This window comes from Neovison vison, chromosome 11, assembly GCF_020171115.1.
Source record: "Neovison vison isolate M4711 chromosome 11, ASM_NN_V1, whole genome shotgun sequence".
In the NCBI taxonomy this organism is placed as follows: Eukaryota; Metazoa; Chordata; class Mammalia; order Carnivora; family Mustelidae; genus Neogale; species Neogale vison.
Window position 1 is genome coordinate 47,191,824 of NC_058101.1, and position 19,567 is coordinate 47,211,390.

At 36.5% G+C, this 19,567-nt stretch overlaps 1 protein-coding gene across 4 annotated transcripts in view; it reads right to left on the minus strand.

Moving 5' to 3' along the window:
• Nucleotides 1-19,567, minus strand: part of TBC1D19 (TBC1 domain family member 19) — a 157,196-nt gene that overhangs the window by 8,098 nt on the left and 129,531 nt on the right. For all 4 annotated transcript variants that reach the window (XM_044225830.1, XM_044225829.1, XM_044225832.1 and 1 more), the window contains 3 exons: nucleotides 10,155-10,187; nucleotides 6,562-6,671; nucleotides 4,093-4,184 (listed from right to left, as the gene is read on the minus strand). In XM_044225830.1, the coding sequence (XP_044081765.1) occupies nucleotides 4,093-4,184; nucleotides 6,562-6,671; nucleotides 10,155-10,187 (235 nt within the window). The remainder of the gene's footprint in view (nucleotides 1-4,092; nucleotides 4,185-6,561; nucleotides 6,672-10,154; nucleotides 10,188-19,567) is intronic.

The following is a 19,567-nucleotide window of genomic DNA, read 5'->3' on the forward strand; positions in this document are numbered from 1 at the left end:
AACCTACCCCCCAGGGTGCCTGGGTGGCTCAATTTGTTGAGTGACTGCCTTCAGCTCAGGGCATGATCATGGAGTCCGCAGATAAGTCCTGCATGGGGCTCCCTGCTTGGGGTGGGGAGTCTGCTTCTCCCTTGGACCTTCCCCCTCTCATGCTTGCTCTCTCTCATTCTCTCTCTCTCAAATAAATAAATAAAATTTTTAAAAAACCCCAAAACCAAAACCTACCCACCAGTGTCATGGGGAGTAGTCAAAGAGGGAGGGTCTTAGGGTGGTAAGTGAAATGACATAGCTTTAGAGGGTGAAGCATTCAGGATTGGGCTTAGTGCCTTCATAAGAATCATGACAGAGTTAGTTTCTCTTCTCTGCTCTCCACCATGTGAGAATACAATAAGAAGTTGGCCGTCTGGAGCCTAGAAGAGGGTCCTCACTAGAACTCAACCATGCTCTATCACCCTGATCTTAGACTTTCAGTTTTCAGAACTGTGGGAACTGTTTCAGTAATTCATAAGCTACACAGTTTATGGTAATTTGTTATAGCAGACTGAACTAAGACAGGCATCTATCCAAAAAATGTTTTAAGGAAGGTATAAATAATAATCCAATAGTAGAGATAAAATGGAATAAAAAATACTCAGTTCAAAAGCAGGCAGGAAAAGAGGAAAAATAGAATAAAAGACAAATAGGGGCGCCTGGGTGGTTCAGTTGGTTAAGTATCTGCCTTCAGCTCAGGTCATGATCTCAGGGCCCAGGGAACGAACTTGCTGAACTGGGCTCTCTACTCAGTGGGGAGCTTGCTTCTCCCTTTCCTTCTTGCCGCTTCCCCTGCTTGTTCCCTCTCACTCTCTGTGTCATAAATAAGTACAATCTTTCAAAAAACAAATAGAAAATGTCTACCAAGATAGTAGATAATATCAATTGCTATTATTTTAATCAATAAATCAATTATAAATACAAATGGAATAAATACAACAATTAAAAAGACAAATTGCTGTACTGGAAGGCCCAACTATACTTTTAACAAGAAAGCCACTTAGAAAATAAAGAAATCGATAATCAATACACTAAAACCAAAAGGACATATGAATTGTAATTGAAAGAAAGCTGGGATGGCTATATCAAATGCAGTAGGTTTATTACCAGGAATAAAAACATTAAGTAACGATAAAGGGACCAGTTCTTCTAAAAACAGAGCTTCTAATGCATGAAGTAAAAACATATATAGCAATGAAGGAAGAAATAGACACACTCCCAATAATAACTATATTATTATATAATAATATATAATATATAATAATATATATAATATATAATAATAACTATATTATTAATAGACACACTCCAATAATAACTGGAGACTAACATTTCTTTCTCAATAATTAATAGAGAAGGTAGACAGAAAATAAGTTTATAGAAGGCTTCAGTATTATCAAAAACTTGACGATGTTGCCATTTACAGAACATTCTGCTGAACACCAGGAGAATATGAATTCTTTTTAAGCATACTTGGAATAGTCACCAAGACAGACCATAATCTGGGCCATAAAACAAACTTTAGCACATTTTAAAAAATTGAAATCTCATGAAGCATGTTGTCTAATTACAACATAATTAAAATAGAAATAAATAACAGAAAGGTTTCATAACTTTCCAAATATTTGGAAATTAGACAACACACTTGTATATAACCCATGATCAAAGAGAAAGTCACAAGAGAAATTTAGAAACACTTCAAGGGGCGCCTGGGTGGTTCAGTCAGTTAAGCACCTGACTCTTGATTTTGGCACAGGTCATGATCTCAGGGGTTGTGAGATGGAGCCCTGTAACAGGCTCTGTGCTGGGTGGGGGTGGGGAAGGAGTCTGCTTGAAATTCTCTTTCTCTCTCCGCCCACTCCCTATCCCCCTCCCACACACGCGCTCTTTCGAAAGGAAGGAAAGAAGAAAGGAAAAGAAAGAAAGGAAAAAACATTGTGAATTGAATTAAAATGAAAATACAAAATATAAAAATTTGCTGCGTGGAGGTAATATGGTGCTTTGAAGGCAATTTATAATAATATTTCTTATATTAGAAAAGAGGAAAGGTCTCAAACTAACGATCTTTAACCTTAAACAAGAAAACAAGAGCAAAATAAAAGGCAAACATGAGGAAGGAAATAATAAATATAAAAGCATAAATCAGTGAAACTGAAGACAGAAGAATAATAGAGAAAATCAAAGAAAATCAAAGAAAACCAAAACATGGTTCTTTCAAAGAAGAATAAAATTAATAAACCTCTAGCCAAACAAGAAAAAAGAGAGAATATATAAATATCAATCTCAAGACCGAGAGAGGTGTTGTCACTGTGATTCTCTGGATATTAAAAAGATTAATTAAGAATATTTAGGGAGTATTAAGAATAACTTTATGTCCATAATTATGATAACTTACATTAAATGAACAAAGTACTAAATCTTATTCAAGAAGAAACAGATAACCTGAACAGTCTTATTATCTATTGAAGAAATTAAATTCTAATTAAAAACCTTCAACAGCATCAGTTTTAATTCATAAAAGCCTTTGAGAAATTGATTTCTAGCTTGACAATTACATTTTTATGCTTTCTTCTGCATAAGAATTTTAATGTTTGCTATAAGTCATTGAAATAAATGTGTTCCATTTTCATGATTAAAGTGTATAAATTGGCCAAAAAAAAAAAAATCAGGACTTTAGTTTTAAGCAGTAAACTAAATGTCTTCATCCTAGTAAAGCTTCATTATATACAAATATTCATTGCACAAGAGTAAAACAGAAGCCAATTTACTACAAGTTTAAGAAAAAAAGACATGTGCAATATAAAATATTTCTGCCACATTCTTGTTTTTATCATCTTAATCATTAACAGAATCTTATTTTTTAATGGCTACAAAGGAAAGAGTATAATCTCAGTATTATCAATGGATGAAATGAGGTATTGTTTTATAAAAGGTATTTCTAAGATCTAAGATGTCTGACATTCAAGATCTAAGATGTGCTTTAGAGAAAGTATATATATGTATAAAATTTTATTTTATTTCCATATATTTTTATTTACATATATATACACACATACATATGTCTGTATGTATAAAATCCTTGACTACTGAAACAACCTCATGAGGTAGAAATTCTCTTGATTTTAAAGACGAGGAAGATGAATTATCTTGATTTAAAGAAAGAAATTCAGACTTAGATGAATTAAATAACTTCATCAGGATTATACAGCTTAGTAGACAGAATTTAAGTCCTGGTCTGTCTTTTAAACTCACCCACTCATCCATTCACCCATCCACCCAGCCACTTGATGTGGATTCAAGTATGGAGAAATCAATACTAAACTACTGCATTTTCTATTAACTACATTTGTGATCTCAAAGAGTTAATGCTCCTTTCAAATATGCCCTGCCAATAGGGGAAACTGGTTTCACAGAGGGGAAGACAGTGACAAAACATTAATAAATCATTTAGAAACTTCTGTTGCCTTAGACACTGTTATTTTAAAAAAAGAGAAGGGACCAATAATATTGAAGCCCAGAGGTACCCTACCTACATGTTCACTGGGAACTTATACTGAGATAAACGAAAAAATATTCAAACTTTTGGAAGAAAATAATCACAGTGTACAATCATTACTAGGTAACTGATATAGTTTCCTTGAACAAAAAAGCAAACTTTAACCTATATTAGCTTTCATTAAGCTGTTCTCTGGTAAACTTAGCCTAAAATGACTTAATTTTAGTAATATCACATTTCTTACATAGTATTTGTGTTCACATATTTTTTCTCAATTTTGGCAATGCCTTTCCTTTTGAATAGAAATCAGTTCATTTTGGTGATCCTTCCACCAGGCACAAAAATCCCAGCAAGTAAGAATTCATTAGGATTTTGGATGATGTTCTGAGAATTTTTGGCACAACATAGAGTTACACTCTATTACTTGATAATCTGTGTTTTATTGGAGAAATTGTTAGTTTAATTTCCCTAAAGAATTGTTTATCTTTACATTGTATGCTTTAAAGTGATAGAACAGTACCTTCTGATGTCAATCTATTCTTTAATTAGGAGAGAAAGGCACTCACGGTTGAGCCCCAATTTCTCGTAGATGATAGAAGAGCTGAGGGAGATACGTCTGAAGAAGAGTTTCAAACAGCAAACAGAGGGACACAATACCCTGGATATAATAAGAAAACACAAGAGAAATACATAGTTTAGCATTTAAAAATTAACTCTGACAATAAATTATTCAAATAGAAACAAGGAAAAAATCATCAACATAAATATTTTTATACTGTCGAAAAGTAAAAAACAGGAAATGCTCTAATGATCTCCAATACTTTGTTAAAAGAAACATTTTTTCCCTCTTACTATTATAGGTATGCTAAGGAGCCTCCTTTTTAACACAATAGGATCCCCATATAACCTAGTGTATAATATTCAGAGAGTCCAAGGAAAACATTTTATAGAAAACCTGCTACTCTGTAAGCCCTGTATTATCACTTATGTCCAGCAAACTAGTTATTTCTGGACGCATTCCAGTTTCCAGGTATTTCTTTGTACTACACCCACACCCTTTACTCTCTCCCTCCATAAGTCCCTTCCCTTTCAGCTGCCTCACCCATCCAGAAAAATATTTCCTGCTTTTTTTCACTCTTTCTTTGAAATCTATTCCCAGGGGAAGACTGACCAATGACTGTTTGAAACTTGCATCAGGAAGTTATCAAACAAGAATGCCTGATTACCTTAGTATAAAGCTCTATCTTTCTATCTATATATATAAATCTACTTTTTATAAGGGCATCATTTGTAGAGGACAAAAAGTAACCAATTGAAGCAGATGGTTTTTCAAGTGCGTTTATTACTTGACGACTCTGAATAAAGTCTTTCTTGTACCTCAGCATTCCTCAGGGCTGAACTTTGTGAGGAAGTTTGAATCCTCTTTGTGAGTTTCTAAGGAAAAAAAGGGCTGGCATGGTTCCAAATAGTTCAGCCTGGCTACAAGCCAGAAAAGGAGCTGACCGCCTGTAAGTCTATTCCATTGAATAAAGAAAGGGCAAGAGGCAGGGCTGGCCCAACAATTCACTGAAAAAGGACACCTCAGGGTCAGCATGGAGCTAGAGAAGGAGTATCCAGGGTTGCTGGATGTCAAGCTTCAGTGCTCTGCACAAGGAAAACACTGTGGGTGTATCCTGGGCAGCCAGTTAAAAAAATTTTTTTTAACTCTGAAGCATAAAATGGTACAGATATGAAAGTAAGAAATCTGAGACGAAATAGAAGGTTATTAGAAAACAGAATTATTTATATATTTCTGATTATTCTGCACTAGAAATTAATATAAGATAAGCACTAACTCAAGTTGTTTCAGAGAATAGGAAACACCCCAAAGATAATTGGTGGTGCTTCATTTGTTCATGGTAGAAACCCTGGATTTCTGTTACTTGTCAGCTTTTACCAGCAATGTAGGAGAGAAAAGGTGGAGACAGAGGGAGGTGGACTAGGAATACACAGGGTTAAACTGTGGGAGAAAAAGAAAAGTGATTTAATTTAATAGTAGTGACAGAGTATTCTCTTCAGGGAAATTTGGTAGCCCTGATACATTCCCATTTAGTGTTTCTTCTGGAGCGTCAGCTGAGTTAACCACAGGTGGACCAGAGCAGGGCCAAAGGTGAAAAAGTATAATTAAAGTAAAATATTGTTTTGACTCAGGCTCATGGGTAGAAAAAAAGATGTGCTAGAGGACCAGGAAACATAAAATAGATAAAAATGTTTGACTCCTGGGGTGCCTGAGTGGCTCAGTGGGTTAAGGCCTCTGCCTTCAGCTCAGGTCATGATCCCAGGGTCCTGGGATGGAGCCCCGAATCGGGCTCTCTGCTTGGTGGGGAGCCTACTTCCCTCTCTCTCTCTGCCTGCCTCTCTGCCTACTTGTGATCTCTGTCTATCAAATAAATAAATAAAATCTTAAAAAAAAAAAGTTCGAGTCCCAGTAGGTCCCTCTTAGAGGTCAACGGAACTATCTACTGAACACAAAGAAATTATCTAGTATGGTAACTGATAATTAGTCAAATCTGAAAATGAAAAATAAGTGACAAATAAATGTTGGATTTTCATTAACAGATGACAATCACAACAATAGTAATAAAAACAGCAGTCATTTATTTACTGAACACCCACCATAGCCAAGTGCTACCCTGGCAGTCTATAGCCCTAGAGAAACATACTCATCTCATCTCCGAGATGAGGACATCAGCGTTCAAAGAGGGTAGGCAACCTTGCCAAAGTGAATAATAAAGACATTTTTATATGATTTTTCAGTTAACAGATAAAAGACAATGTAAGTGCAATTGATAAACGCCCTTTTCCTCTCTAATTATCACCAAAAATATTTAAATATCAATTTCTTCTTCTCTTCAATTTCACTTATTCTGTAGAAATATGCTGCTTGACATTACAAATTAAAATTTGCTGCTTTAAAATTTAACTAAGTAGCAGACTTTTCCTTAAGGAAAGAAAACAGATCAGAGTCAAATTTGATCCAATTTTTATGAACTTACAGAAGGATGAGAAGAGATGGAATGGAGCCTGAAGAAAAAACGCACATACATCTCACGGAATATCTGATACAATTTGGAAGGTTCATGGTAGAGAAAACAAAGTGGTGCAACTGAAAGAATAAAGAAATTAATCAATAACATTGCAGAACTATTACAATTTGAGAAAATAAGTTAATGAAACATGAAAGAATAAATATTTTATAGTAATATTCATTCAAAGACAAGTTTAAAATCATATATATTGTTTCTCCATGTTGAAAAGGAAATAAATACACATGTAAAAAGTTCAGTCCTTAAAAATGATAAAGGGGTAATTAAAAACTACCATAAACCCAACTTAATGGAATGACACAGTGGAATTACATATAGAGGGATATTAAAATTCAAAGTAACTTTAAAAAACTAGGTAAAGTCAAGTCTCTCTTTTTTTAAATTGAAATAGTAAGAAAGTGAGACGGAGGTCATTCATTTTCATTTTGTTCCACAAAGGATATAGAAGGTTTTTCAAAGTTTTTTTTATTTTGAAAGTGAGGTAAGTAAAATATAAGATGATTTATGACTAGCATTTAGAATCACGGTCTTCAACTAATTTAATTTGAAAATAAAAGTTTTGGTTAACAGTTTAGAATAACTGGTCCTTGAGACTGGCGTTATCTCAACATTTGTACAAAGGAGTTTTTATAGGCTTAAAATAAAACAACTCTCAGGCAGAGGATTTATTTCTCTAATGAATGTTCAATTAAGTTTTCCTTTGCACCCAATTCTTGGCAATTAAACACAGGTGAGTCAACTCAATCAGACATCCCAAAACTGAATGTCAAAAGTCCTCATCTCAGATGCTGATGTGACAACATGATTATTCTGGACTGACATGGTCATGCTTTTCATCTTTTCAAACCTTGAGAATTTTATGCAGCATGAACACATTCATAATGCAGATACATAAAACTGCATTACCTAAATATTAATTTTAAAACACAATGGCTTACTGGGTAATTTTAGCTATGACATAAAATGGACAAGTTAGAAATTCTCAGGCTCTATAATCCATCAATACCGTCCCTGGCAGTAGGCAGTTAAATTATCAGGGAAAGCAATAAGCCAACTCCACTCACTTCTTTTTGAAAAAATGAAAGGAAAAAATGATAAAAATGTTTAACTCTTACAAAAATAAAAATTCAACTATCTGGAATAAATGTCAGTGCACAGTATTATAGATGAGTAAATCATCAAAAGCTAGCATTGCAAGGGTGAGATTTCACTTTTTCTGAAGAAGAAAAGAGAGACAAATCAATTTTAGGGGAGTAAATAAATACCTACAAAAATAAACTACTTTTATATATAAAGAAAAAAATTAAATTATATACATACATGTTTAAAAACTAACTGGCATATCTTTCCATTTTAAAACTAACTTTAAAAACTTACTCTGCTATCAAAATAAATTGCTCTTTGTTAAAATAGCCCAAATTAATGTATTCTACACATTTAAAAAGAATAATTCACATTCTAGTTGCAACAACCTAAGAAAAAGCAATGTGGCATAAATACATGGCATTACTATAAATTTATTTATAATAAATAAATTTATAATAAATAAATAAATAATTTATAATAAATAAGTTTATTTACCATTTTAGGCATTTTTTTTCCTTTAACTTTGAAAGTTATTGATATGTAAAAACCTATAGTCTGAGTCTAAAGATTTTATGGATTCAGTACTCATTAATTATCATTTCCAGTGAAGGAATAAAAGAGATAATTTTAAAATCAGCACTTTTAAAACAAACATGTATCATACAAACCTTTACAATTGGTTATTATTTAAGATACCACTACTGTTTGTGTTGAATTCCCTCATAAAGCTATGAAATGGAAAAGCTTTAGTCCTTTATATGTAACATGTAAGAAATCTACATGAGCTTGCTTTTTATTTGTAGCACATTTCCCATTTGTTTCTTCCATAAAAATGAATTAGCTCATTATCTTTTTAATCAATTAAATATGGTATCATAGGAATTTCTTTGTGAAATCATCAAACTATATTAATTGGCATAAATGGGAGAGGGGAAGGCCAGTTTAAAAATAAAAAGTTTTAAATCAGTTTTTTAATGAGAGAAGTATTACATAATTATTAAGAAACATAGTAGCTAAAACCGAATTAGTAAAGTATTATGTAGAGTCCTTGGGGATGCTTGGGTGATTATTCTAATACACTGGTTCTGAATAAGTGGTGTTGCTAAGGTGTTTGTGGATGCTTAACATACATTTTTAAAATAGTATAAAGAAACTCTGTATCAAACATTTTGCATCATCTAATTCCTTAGTGATCATTAAACCTTTACCTATTTAAGCAAGCATGGGAATAAGCAGAGACAGAGTCAATGATGTGTTTTGTTCCCCAAGAATCACTAGATTTAAGCTTTTATAACATCATTAATATCCTCCAAATCTCTCAAGTTCACTTTTTAAAAACTGTTTACTTGAAAAATTCTTACAGTTGGAAATAAAATAGATAACAGGCTAACATTTTTATTATTAGATGTAAAACTTTATATTCTTAACCTTTTTGGGGTTTTCTATTTTAAATTCCTCACATATTTATAAAAGAGAAATGTGCTGAAAGGTGATTATAATGTTCTGTATTATGTTATGAAATTTTGGTTGCTCAAGAGAAGCAAGCAGAGTGCCCTGTAATTCAAGCCTGTGATTAACACCGTGAAGGTAGCATAATGCAATGTTCCTAGGTCTTCTGAACTCCTTCCATTGTCTGCTAGTTTTAAAAAATCTAACCTTCTGTCCTTCACCGTTATTGTCTGATGCTGAATACAAAGAGGGGCTTTTACAAAGAAAAATGTTAATGTGTCACTGATTCTTTTATAAAAGCAAAACATTAAAGTATTTCTATTTAGTATAAAGGTGGGGAGATAGCAGATGGGGAGACAACACTCTTCAACATGTTTATATGCAATGTGTGACAATTTAAAAATTATTTCCATTGGAGTATAGAGCATTCTTCCTCTTGCTCATCTTCATTAAGCTTCTTGCATTCCTCATTCAATGACACCTGAGGCTGGAAGGCATTCAGGGTCCTCATGCCTGAAGGTGCACTTTTCACATGGTCCCTCGGGATGTGCAAGCCTTCAGTGAAATCTGATGTCTATGTCAGCAGTCTGGAGAAAGCATAGACTCGAACTCAGTCTTGGCCCTCCCTTCACATTCTTTCGGACCTATTATTTGTTTAAAAGACTTAGGAGAATTAATTCAGGAATTTAAGCAACCTCATTTTCCACCTATGAGAACTAAATATTAACATGTATCTCTAGTTTCCATCAGATTAGTAACTGGTCAACACAGAAGCACTTTCACAGTATGTTCTGATTTTAATTCGTCAAGCAATCATCATCTGAGAAATTATGAGGACACTTTACTTTAAAAATATTTAATAGGCGATATAAACAAATACTAAACTCAATGTTTAAAAATGTTCACGATAACTTAAGTGGGTGGGTGATAATGGTATAAATTGTGATCTTCATGTTTAATTTTCTAAAGTGTGATAAAAACAGTGACTATTTTAAAGCCCAACTTACCATACATTGAAAATCCATGGAAAGGGATTACACCTAAAAAAAAAAAAGAAAGAAAAAAAGTTTCTTTTCAATTAGTATACCCACTGAGTTATTAGGTAAACTGAAATAGAAAGGTTTCCTATCTTGGCTTCACTTGTTCATGAATGTTAGAGAGACTGAGTGATGGTAACCACCAACAACAAAAATGCTTTTTAATACCTGTATAAAAACAAACTAGAAGTTTTCAAGTAAAAAGTCCAGTTAACTTTCTATTGCTAACACTGAAAAACTAAAACTTTGAATATGTTACAAAAAGAAGACAAAATCAGAACAAAGCATATCAGAACTAAGTTTAAGAACAAATTGTAATGGTCTCAGAAAGTCAATAGATCATGTCCTTCCTGAAACAACTTCATCCTGTATATTAGAACCCAATCTGTTAAAAAGATAAGTGGCTGGCTTATACAAAACAGCTGGGTAACCTCAGGAAAGTCACCGACTTCCTGAGTTTTAGTAACTTCTTGTCATGCACAGGAACTAAGACTGTCTCTGAAATATCATCTAGCTCTAAAATTCTATGTTTAACAATTATGCTTAGAGCAAACACAGAAAAAATTGTGAGATCTAAAGAAAAGTGGACATAGGAGGATCTTCCAGTTTAAGATTCTTCAGCAACGTAAAGGTTTTTTGCTTCTAGAAACTGAAAAAATTCAAAACCAGATTAGGTTCACATTAACAAGTCAACATTCCTAATGTGATAGCCACCAGCTCAAGTTCCAAGGAACACTTAGAATGAGGGCCCACGGGACACCTGGGTGGCTCAGGCGGTTAAGAGGCTGCTTTTGGCTCAGTTGATAATCCAGTTCCACATCAGGCTCCTTGCTCAGTAGGAAGCCTGCTTCTCCCTCTGCCTGCTGCTTCCCCTGCTTGTGCACGCTCTCTCTCTCTGACAAATAAATAAAACCTTAAAAAAAAAAAAAAAAGGCTGAGAGCTGAGGGCCCACCCACCATCCTTCTTCAAGTCTCTCTCTCTGTTTATATCTTTGGTTGAGCATCTTTTTTCTGCTTATGAATGACTATCTTTTCCTACCTTCCCTCTCAGCTACTTAATTTTGTTTCTTTTACTAATTATAGGCTTTTAGCAAATAATAAAAAAGTCTGTATTTTCTAACTTTTCTAATAAAAATAAAAATAAAATAAAATAAAAACAAAATAAAATTGTTGATGTCTGAAAATAAACTGAGAGGAAAATAGTTAATAAATAGTAGACATATTTTGATGCTTAACAGAAATGTAAGTACATATTACGTCTTTCTAAATACTGCATCTCAAAGCAAATGGATATTATACAAAATCCCAGTATTCTTATTGCAAAGACCCTTTTTCTTTCCTCTGTTAAACTACTGCAGCAACATTTGAACAAGCAGGGATAGTCAGAAATGGAGGTGGTACTATTATTATTTTCATATTCTACAAATATGTATTAAGGATCTGCTAAGGATAGGAGTACCCTAGTCCAGACAAGACACTTTTAATTAGAAGCTTATACTGAGTGAATTCATGAACTGCCAGGCAACAAAAAGGGATGCATATATTAAGACGACTTGTGGCCAACTGCACTTCCCCCACATTTTCCCCAAGTTCTGAAATCTATAGCTGCTTTAGAAGCAGTTAGGTTATAAACTCTTTGAGGCAAGGGGCACAATTCATACTGTGTATTATCTTCAGCACCCAGCACAGTATCTTCTAGAAATGAGATATAAATTGATGGAAATTTGAGGATTTATAATCAGGTCTTTTAAATAAGATATTAAAATACAACAGAGAACCAAAATAATGGTTGCCGGGGCAAGAGAGTAGGGAGGGCGACAGGCAAATGGGCAAAGGGGAGTGGGGCAAACAGGTTTCCAGTTATGGAATGAGTAAGTTAGGGGGCCAAAAGGCACAGTATAGGGAATACAGTCAGTGGTACTGAAGTCGTGCTCTACAGTGACAGGCCTCACTGTACTTGTGGGTGAGCACAGCATAATGTGTCTACCTATCCAATCAGCATGTTGGCCATCTGAAACTAATGTAACACTGTGTGTCAATGATATGCAAATAAAAAAATTAAAAAGTGAAAAAACATTAAGGTGTAAGATTCACTTACGAATAAGTAACTAACATGTAGGATAAGACGCTCTCAAAAACTCAGTGTTGAGATTAGAAATGGCCAATGAAGTCAAACAGACACGAGTATGAATGAATTCTGTGTGACTCCAGGCAAGTGACACCATCTGAGTCTCTATTTTCATTTTTGAAAATGGAGATAAACAAGACCAACTTCACCAAGTTGTATAAAGCACACGTGAGTTAATGTCCTCAGAGTGCAAGAGTCCAGTATTTAGGACACAGCAGATGCTCCACAACTGTAACTATTTTATGCTTTCAGAAGGAACAGCACCGCTTTTAAGTATCAGCTTAAATCTAAGAAAATCTTTTTTTGGTGAGTATCAGGTAAGATTAACCGGGGCTTACGATTCCGAAAAAAAGGGTGCACAGTCTGCTCTGTTGAGGAAGGACAAAGTGAAATTCTGGCCGACGAAAGTAGAAGGCATAAGAAGCAGTGACAAATCCATTAACACTCTCGGGCACATATCGCCTAAAACGTTTCTTTGATCTCAGAGGTTGTCATGTTCTTGGCCAGTTTTCCAAAATCCTTTCCTTTGCCTCTCATCACTTCAGCCTTTCAAGGGTCAAGTTTCATACACGTGGCCATCATCCAAGAGTGTACTTCTAACAGGCGTCAGGATGCTTGGGACACCATCTCTTCTCTGGCCTTAGAGTTCTACAAGTCTGCCATAACTGATTATTTTAAGATACTAGGCTTTGTCTGTCTAAAGAAAGTCTAAAATATTAACTGCCTGTCCCATTCAATAGGAATAACTTTATAAAAAGGTAATGGTCTCATGGGCCTTTGACATAGCTCAGAATGGTAAGCATGGTCAACAAAAATAAATCTTGAACTAGATAAGATATAAATAGTAAATATGACTCAGAAAATACACCGAATATTAAAATGCTTTGCACTTACTAAATATTTTCTCTTCATTTCCTCACTGTCTCTGTTAATACTCAGCATTTATAGTTGTGTCACAGATCTCACCTCTTACTCAATTTGATATCATTCCAAAGTTTTACACTCTTTCATTTGGGATTACTTTGTACAGTTTATTGAATTCATTTCTGGAAATAATAATTTCCTTTGGTTATCCTCATTCTACACATAGCAAACAGGTAAATAAATAAAAATAAATCCAAATAAATTTTGGATTATGAGATGTTTTTAATTTGTTTAATTCATAAAGATGACAAAGTACATTGCTATTTATAGACCTGACACTTGTAAGAGGGTTTTTTAAAAGACCTTATTTATTTATTTGACAGAGATCAGAAGCAGGCAGAGAGTCAGGCAGAGAGAGAGAGGGGGAAGCAGGCTCCCTGCCAAGCAGAGAGCCCGATGAGGGGCTCGATCCTAGGCCCCTGAGATCATAACCCAGGCACCCCAACACTTGTAAGAGGATTTAAAATGAATATTTTCACTATGTCTTCCAAGAGCCTTTCCTAATCTTTGTTTTGAGGAGCTATCCTGTGTACTGCAGAATGTTTAACCACATCCCTGGCCTCTATACCTGAGATACTGGTAAAACCCCTCTTTCCTCTGGCTCTGACAACCAAGTGTCCACAGATATTGGCCAATGTTTCCTGGGGGATGGAAGGTGGGACATGGAATTACCCTTGGTTGATAGCCACTGATCGAGAGTCCCCAAACTCCTCTGCTTAATGTTCACTAGCAACTAATTATTTTCTCTTTTCTTGTAGGAAACAAATGGTATTAGCAAATTGTAATGTCTTTTACCAAAGTCTCAAAAATCTATGTGTATTTCTCTTGTTAAGTCTTGTCCTTTGCTTCTATTTTTGTTCTCCATATTCTTCAATATTCACTCCCTCATTCATTTGCTCTCTCATTCAACGATGTCCACTGAGCAATGAGTGACTTTATGATATGCACGATTCTTGGTGCTAAATATGTTGGTCCTCAAAAGGTCCGTGTTCTCTTGGAGTTTACATTAGAGTGATACTTCTATTCCACACAGTAGTTAGGATGATTTTGGAACTGGAGAAGAGATATCACTGCGAATAGTAGAGTAGGGGACTCCAAAACTCTGTCCTTCTGTAAGGTGATGGCTAGAACTATTAGATCAACTTTTTTTGAGTTCTGGAATCAATAATAATAATAAACCTCACAATCAAGGAAATGCTTAATAAAAGAAAGAGAAGCTGAATTTTGGAAAGAGAGCATTGTGGTATTTTAATTTATCTGTCTACCATTGTCCATTGTCCAGTTTGGTGGCAATTATGAAGATATAGCTCCCCATGTTCCCGAGGCAGTTGCTGGTCCCAGAGTGGACAATATGGATCTTGAATCAAAAAACTGTGGTTGTGGGACGCCTGGGTGGCTCAAATGGTTGGGCAGCTGCCTTCGGCTCGGGTCATGGTCCCAGTGTCCTGGGATCGAGTCCCACGTCGGGCTCCTTGCTCGGCAGGGAGCCTGCTTCTCCCTCTGAATCTGCCTGCCATTCTGTCTGCCTGTGCTCACTCTCTCTCCCTTTCTCTCTGACAAATAAATAAATAAAATCTTTAAAAAAAACAAACAAAACTGTGGCTGTGTATCTTGACCTGTCTAGTAGCTTCTAGTAGCTACCTGAGGGACTGGGCTTAAGTGGCCTACCCACCATCAAAAGCCTATAAGTGCAATAATACTCGCTACAGCTCCCTCGGGCAGCAAGAACAACAGATGGGGCAAGCCATAGACAGACCGGCAACCCTGGGAAGGAAGAAGCTAGGGAAGGAAGAGGCTGGGAAAAGCTCCTCTCTATTCAGGGGACTCTAGAAAGGACCTAAGAAGCACGTCAGCTTTCACTTCTGCCAGACTCGTGCGCTCTGTGCAGGCAGCAAGCACAGGCTAAGGCAGAACCACAAATGGCCTGGCCTTGAAAGAATACCTCAACACAGAGCCAGGCTATAAAGTCTGGGGTAATTTTTTTTCTTTTGGTGTCAGATATTTAAGGAAATCTCTATCAAATTATCAGCTGACCACTAAGCTAATGAACAGAGACTTCAGTGGGCACTCCCTACAAAAAACACAATCCTGACAAAAGCAGTTTAGAAAAGTCACGAAACAAATAACTAGTGCACAACAAACAACAACAGATTTGGGGGAGGGGAGACAATCCGATTCCTAGTTACCACACTATAATAGTCAAGAGATCTAGTTATCAACAAAAAAGTTACCAGGTGTGCAAAGAAAGAAGAAAGTATGGCCTAAGGGGATCAAGAGTACACTTAAATCATGACGAACACTGAGTAAGGTACGGAAGTGCTGAACCACCATATCGTACACCTGAACTAATACAACACGGCACGTTAACTAACTGGAATTAAAGTTTTTTAAAAAGGATAGCTCATTCATAGGAAACAAGGAATTAACAGAAACTATCTCTGAGGAATCAGCCCAGACACTGGACTTACCAGACAAAATTTTCAATCAATTGTCTCCCTAGCTGACCTGGTCCCTAAGTCTCCTACCTCACCTTGTACCAGGTTATGTTTTGCTCACTGTCACCAGCTCTGCAGATCATCTTATTCTTCAAAGCATCAGGTACATGTCTGTCGTAGGCCCTTCACCAGGCTGTATATTCTCTTCGGAATGTTCTGCCTCTTTGCACAGCCCAGTCTGCATATTTGGTCACTGTTCATATTCTACCTCCTCAGAAGTACTTTTCTGATCACCTGACCTAAAAGAGCCATGCCCCCCACTATCAATCTTTGTTCCCCTTTATTGTTCATGTCCTCTCTGAAATTATTTTCATTAGCTATTTATTTACTTATTTATTGTTTGTCTCCCTCAATAGAATGTAAGCTCCTTGACAGCAGGTGCTCAGGTTATGACTGCAGCTCACCCAGCTAGAATAGAAAAGAAAGCCAGAGAAGGACTAAAGTATTAAATGAATACAGTTATATAAAGTGAACAAAAAATAAAAACGAGAAGCTTATGTAATTCCTGTGAAGAGTCTCCTCAGCTCAGAAATTATGCTCACCAGTTGTTTAGTGAATCTACTACAGAAAAGCCTGTCCACTAACAAGGCCTCAAATGAGGTGAGAGGGTAATGTCCAATGCCACTATGGCCTGTCACTTCAACCCTAGGAAAGGTGATACAGGGAGGGAGGTGCCCCTGGTTAAGCAACTGTTTGGTCTGGGACAGAGAGTGTGTCAGTGGGCTATAGTCTCTCTGTGTGGACCCCTGAGACCAAGAAAGCCAGGCCAATTCTGGTGGCAGTGGTGGTAGAGGTGTCCTTAAGATTTTATATTTTTAATTTTATATATTTTTTCTACTTATTATTTGAGAGATAGAGAACATGCAGAGAGGAGAGGCAGAGTAAGGGGAAGAAGCAGGCTCTCTGCTGAGGAGGGAGTCTGATTCGGGGTTCGATCCCAGGACCCCGAGATCACGACTGGAGACAAAGGTGGACACTTAACCAACTGAGCCACCCAGGCACCCCAGAGGTATCCTTAAGATTTTAAAGTATTCCGATCTTTGAGTGAGTAATATAAAATGTTGCCTTGTATTGCCTTGAGTAAAGAATAAAGGGACAGCACACTAACTACTCTTTGTCTCTTCTTATTCTGCAACTTCAGACTCATTGCCCAGAGAGGAGAGTTCTCTCTGATTCTGGTAACATTCTAAAATAACCTGAAAGAAGAAATAATTCTGAAGAATTAAGTTTATGGAAAGCTGTAGGTTTACCCTATTTACCCTATTTAGCAACAAACTACTTTTATTCTGAATGAGTATCTTCTTAGAACCTATTATATACATCTAATTTTTCAATATGTTTCAATATATTACCCCTTCCTTATCTTCTGAAAGACACTCTAGCATACACAGTAACATTTCCCTGAGGCAAAAGGGCATGGTGATGGAGAACACTGCAGTCAAAGGACTTTGAACCCAAAGCCCTTTGAAACTCACCAGCTGGACAAGTTGACATGCTATGCCTCAGCTTCTTTAACTACAAATAGGGCTAATATTAATACCTGCGTCCAAAGGTACCTGCTCTGTAAGCATTCAATGAATGAACATAAGCAATGTGCTTAGCACCCTGCCTGGTACACAGTGCTGCTTGGAGAACGCTGGCAGCTGCTGCTGTGGCTACTCTTACTGTTATTACAGCAATATTTTTCCTTGGTGTCTTGAGTTCCTAATAAAAGTCTTAAATTATGATAGTATGCTACACCCAGTGAGACCTTTTAAAAAGCTTTTACATAAAATGGTCCCAGCCTGATTTTCTGGAGTGCCCTTATCTGCTGGTTTATCGTTTTTCTATTTTCCTTTGTGAAACCTCTGATTTTCATTTCTACTATTGTTAGTCATCTTTCCTATCTCTATCGGCCCCTTTCCATGCTTCTAGTTTCGCAGGGCACCATAAACACTGGCAAACCAAGCTTGTTAGGCATGTGTGTGAAGTAAAAGCTAATATATTTTTTTAAAGATTTATTTATTTATTTGAGGGAGTTTAAGTATAAGCAAGCAAGGGAAGTGAGGGGAGAGGGAGAGAAACCCCAGCTCAGAGCTCAATACAGGGCTCAATCTCACAACCCTGAGACCATGACCTGACCTGAAACTGAGAGTTGGACACTTAACCGACTATGTTCTAAACTAAGTTGAAAAAGCTCTCCTAGGAATGGAGAGAGGAAGAACTTGACTCCATGGACACTTCTTTGGGCTCTTCAGAGGTATTTTTCCTTTGATTTCCTGATTCTTGGATAAACATAAAAAGTTGTCTGAAAATTAGGTTTCCGAGGAATCAGAGGTATAACATAAATAAATGTTAAAATTAAAAATCCTCTAATTTATTTCAATTAAATACTCATTAAACCCCTGTGATGACTAGATGCTGGGGGAACAAAAATTAATATGGCCTTATACCTCAAGGGTTTTGCAATCTAGAAAGGAAGATAAAGCATAAACAGATAATGTCAAGATAATATAATAAGAGGTATCAAAGATTTTCACACTGGATATTATGGGAGCCTAAAGAAAGGGCCTTAGCCTAACCTGGGGATGCGGGGAAAGCTTCTGGAAAAGGATTGTGCCTGAGGTGAGCCCTGAGAGCAGGGAAAGAAAGGCTTCTCCATACATGAGAGCAGGGAGGGAATGAGGCAGGAAGCAGCACAGTGCTCTGACAGTGCACAGGGCTGCGTGTGCGTGTGTGTAGCTAATAATTTGATATTGCTATCATAAAAGAAAAGTGAGATAGGAAAAGGGGAGATACAAAGCTAGGAGTCAGACTGAGTACAGGCCTGAGTCAAAAGAGGTCCTTGAATGCCAGGCTGAGAGGCTTGGGCATCTCTTATAAAGAGATGGTAAGCCTGAAGACAACTTTAAGGAGAAAAATGGCAATTCTGAGATTTTCCTTTTAGATGTAAAACTCAGACAGCACTGTGAACAGTAAAGTAAAGCTAGAAAAGGCTGGAAAAAGACAGACCAGTGAGGTGTCTATTACAATTAATAAGCAAGAGATGGTAAAGCCTGGTTGAGAACAAAGCAGCAGTTACAGTGAAGGAGAGAGAAGGGAGAGGTCCCAGATGCATTTTAAAAGTAAAATGGGATGGCTCTGGTGACTTACTAGATGAGGGGGATGCAAGACTGAGAGGAGTCAAGGATGACCACCTGGCATTTGGCCTTGAATGACCGGTTAGATGAGAGTACAACGAACTGAGAGAGAAAAAGCACAGTTTTGTTTCATTCTTAATTTCATCTTGTTTTTAACCTTTTTTTTTTTTTTGAATAGTGGGTAGAGGAAGATAAATGAATGAGTTCATGTTGAGATATGTTAAGCTTGCATTAATTATTTTAGAGGTGAGAACTGCAGATGTAAATTTTAGAGTAATGAACAAACAGAACCAAGAAAGCAGGTAAAAAAGCCTGAGGAAAACATGTGAAAAGAAGAGCAGCAGAATTGGGGTGCGATGGGCCACGGGAGAACACCGGTGCTTCAGTTAAGAGGGGCAGAGAAGGATGGCCGGTGGAAGAGCCTGAGAGGTCACACTGACAGGTGCGTGGAGAGATCAGTGCTGTGATGCCAAGTACGACTTTCACATGGAGAGGTTGACAAAGAAGCAAAATACACCAGTAGCAACTGCGTTTTTTGAGCACTGGCTACTTATTAGTCACTGTGCCCTTTTTATAGATCGTGTCTCTTTTAATCCACGTGCTATCGATGATGCATCTGAAGCTCGGCAAAGTCATACGACTTACCCAAGGTCACAGGGTGAGCTGGCAGAACTGGGATCTGAACCCACATCTGTTGGATTATAAAGTCCATGTTCT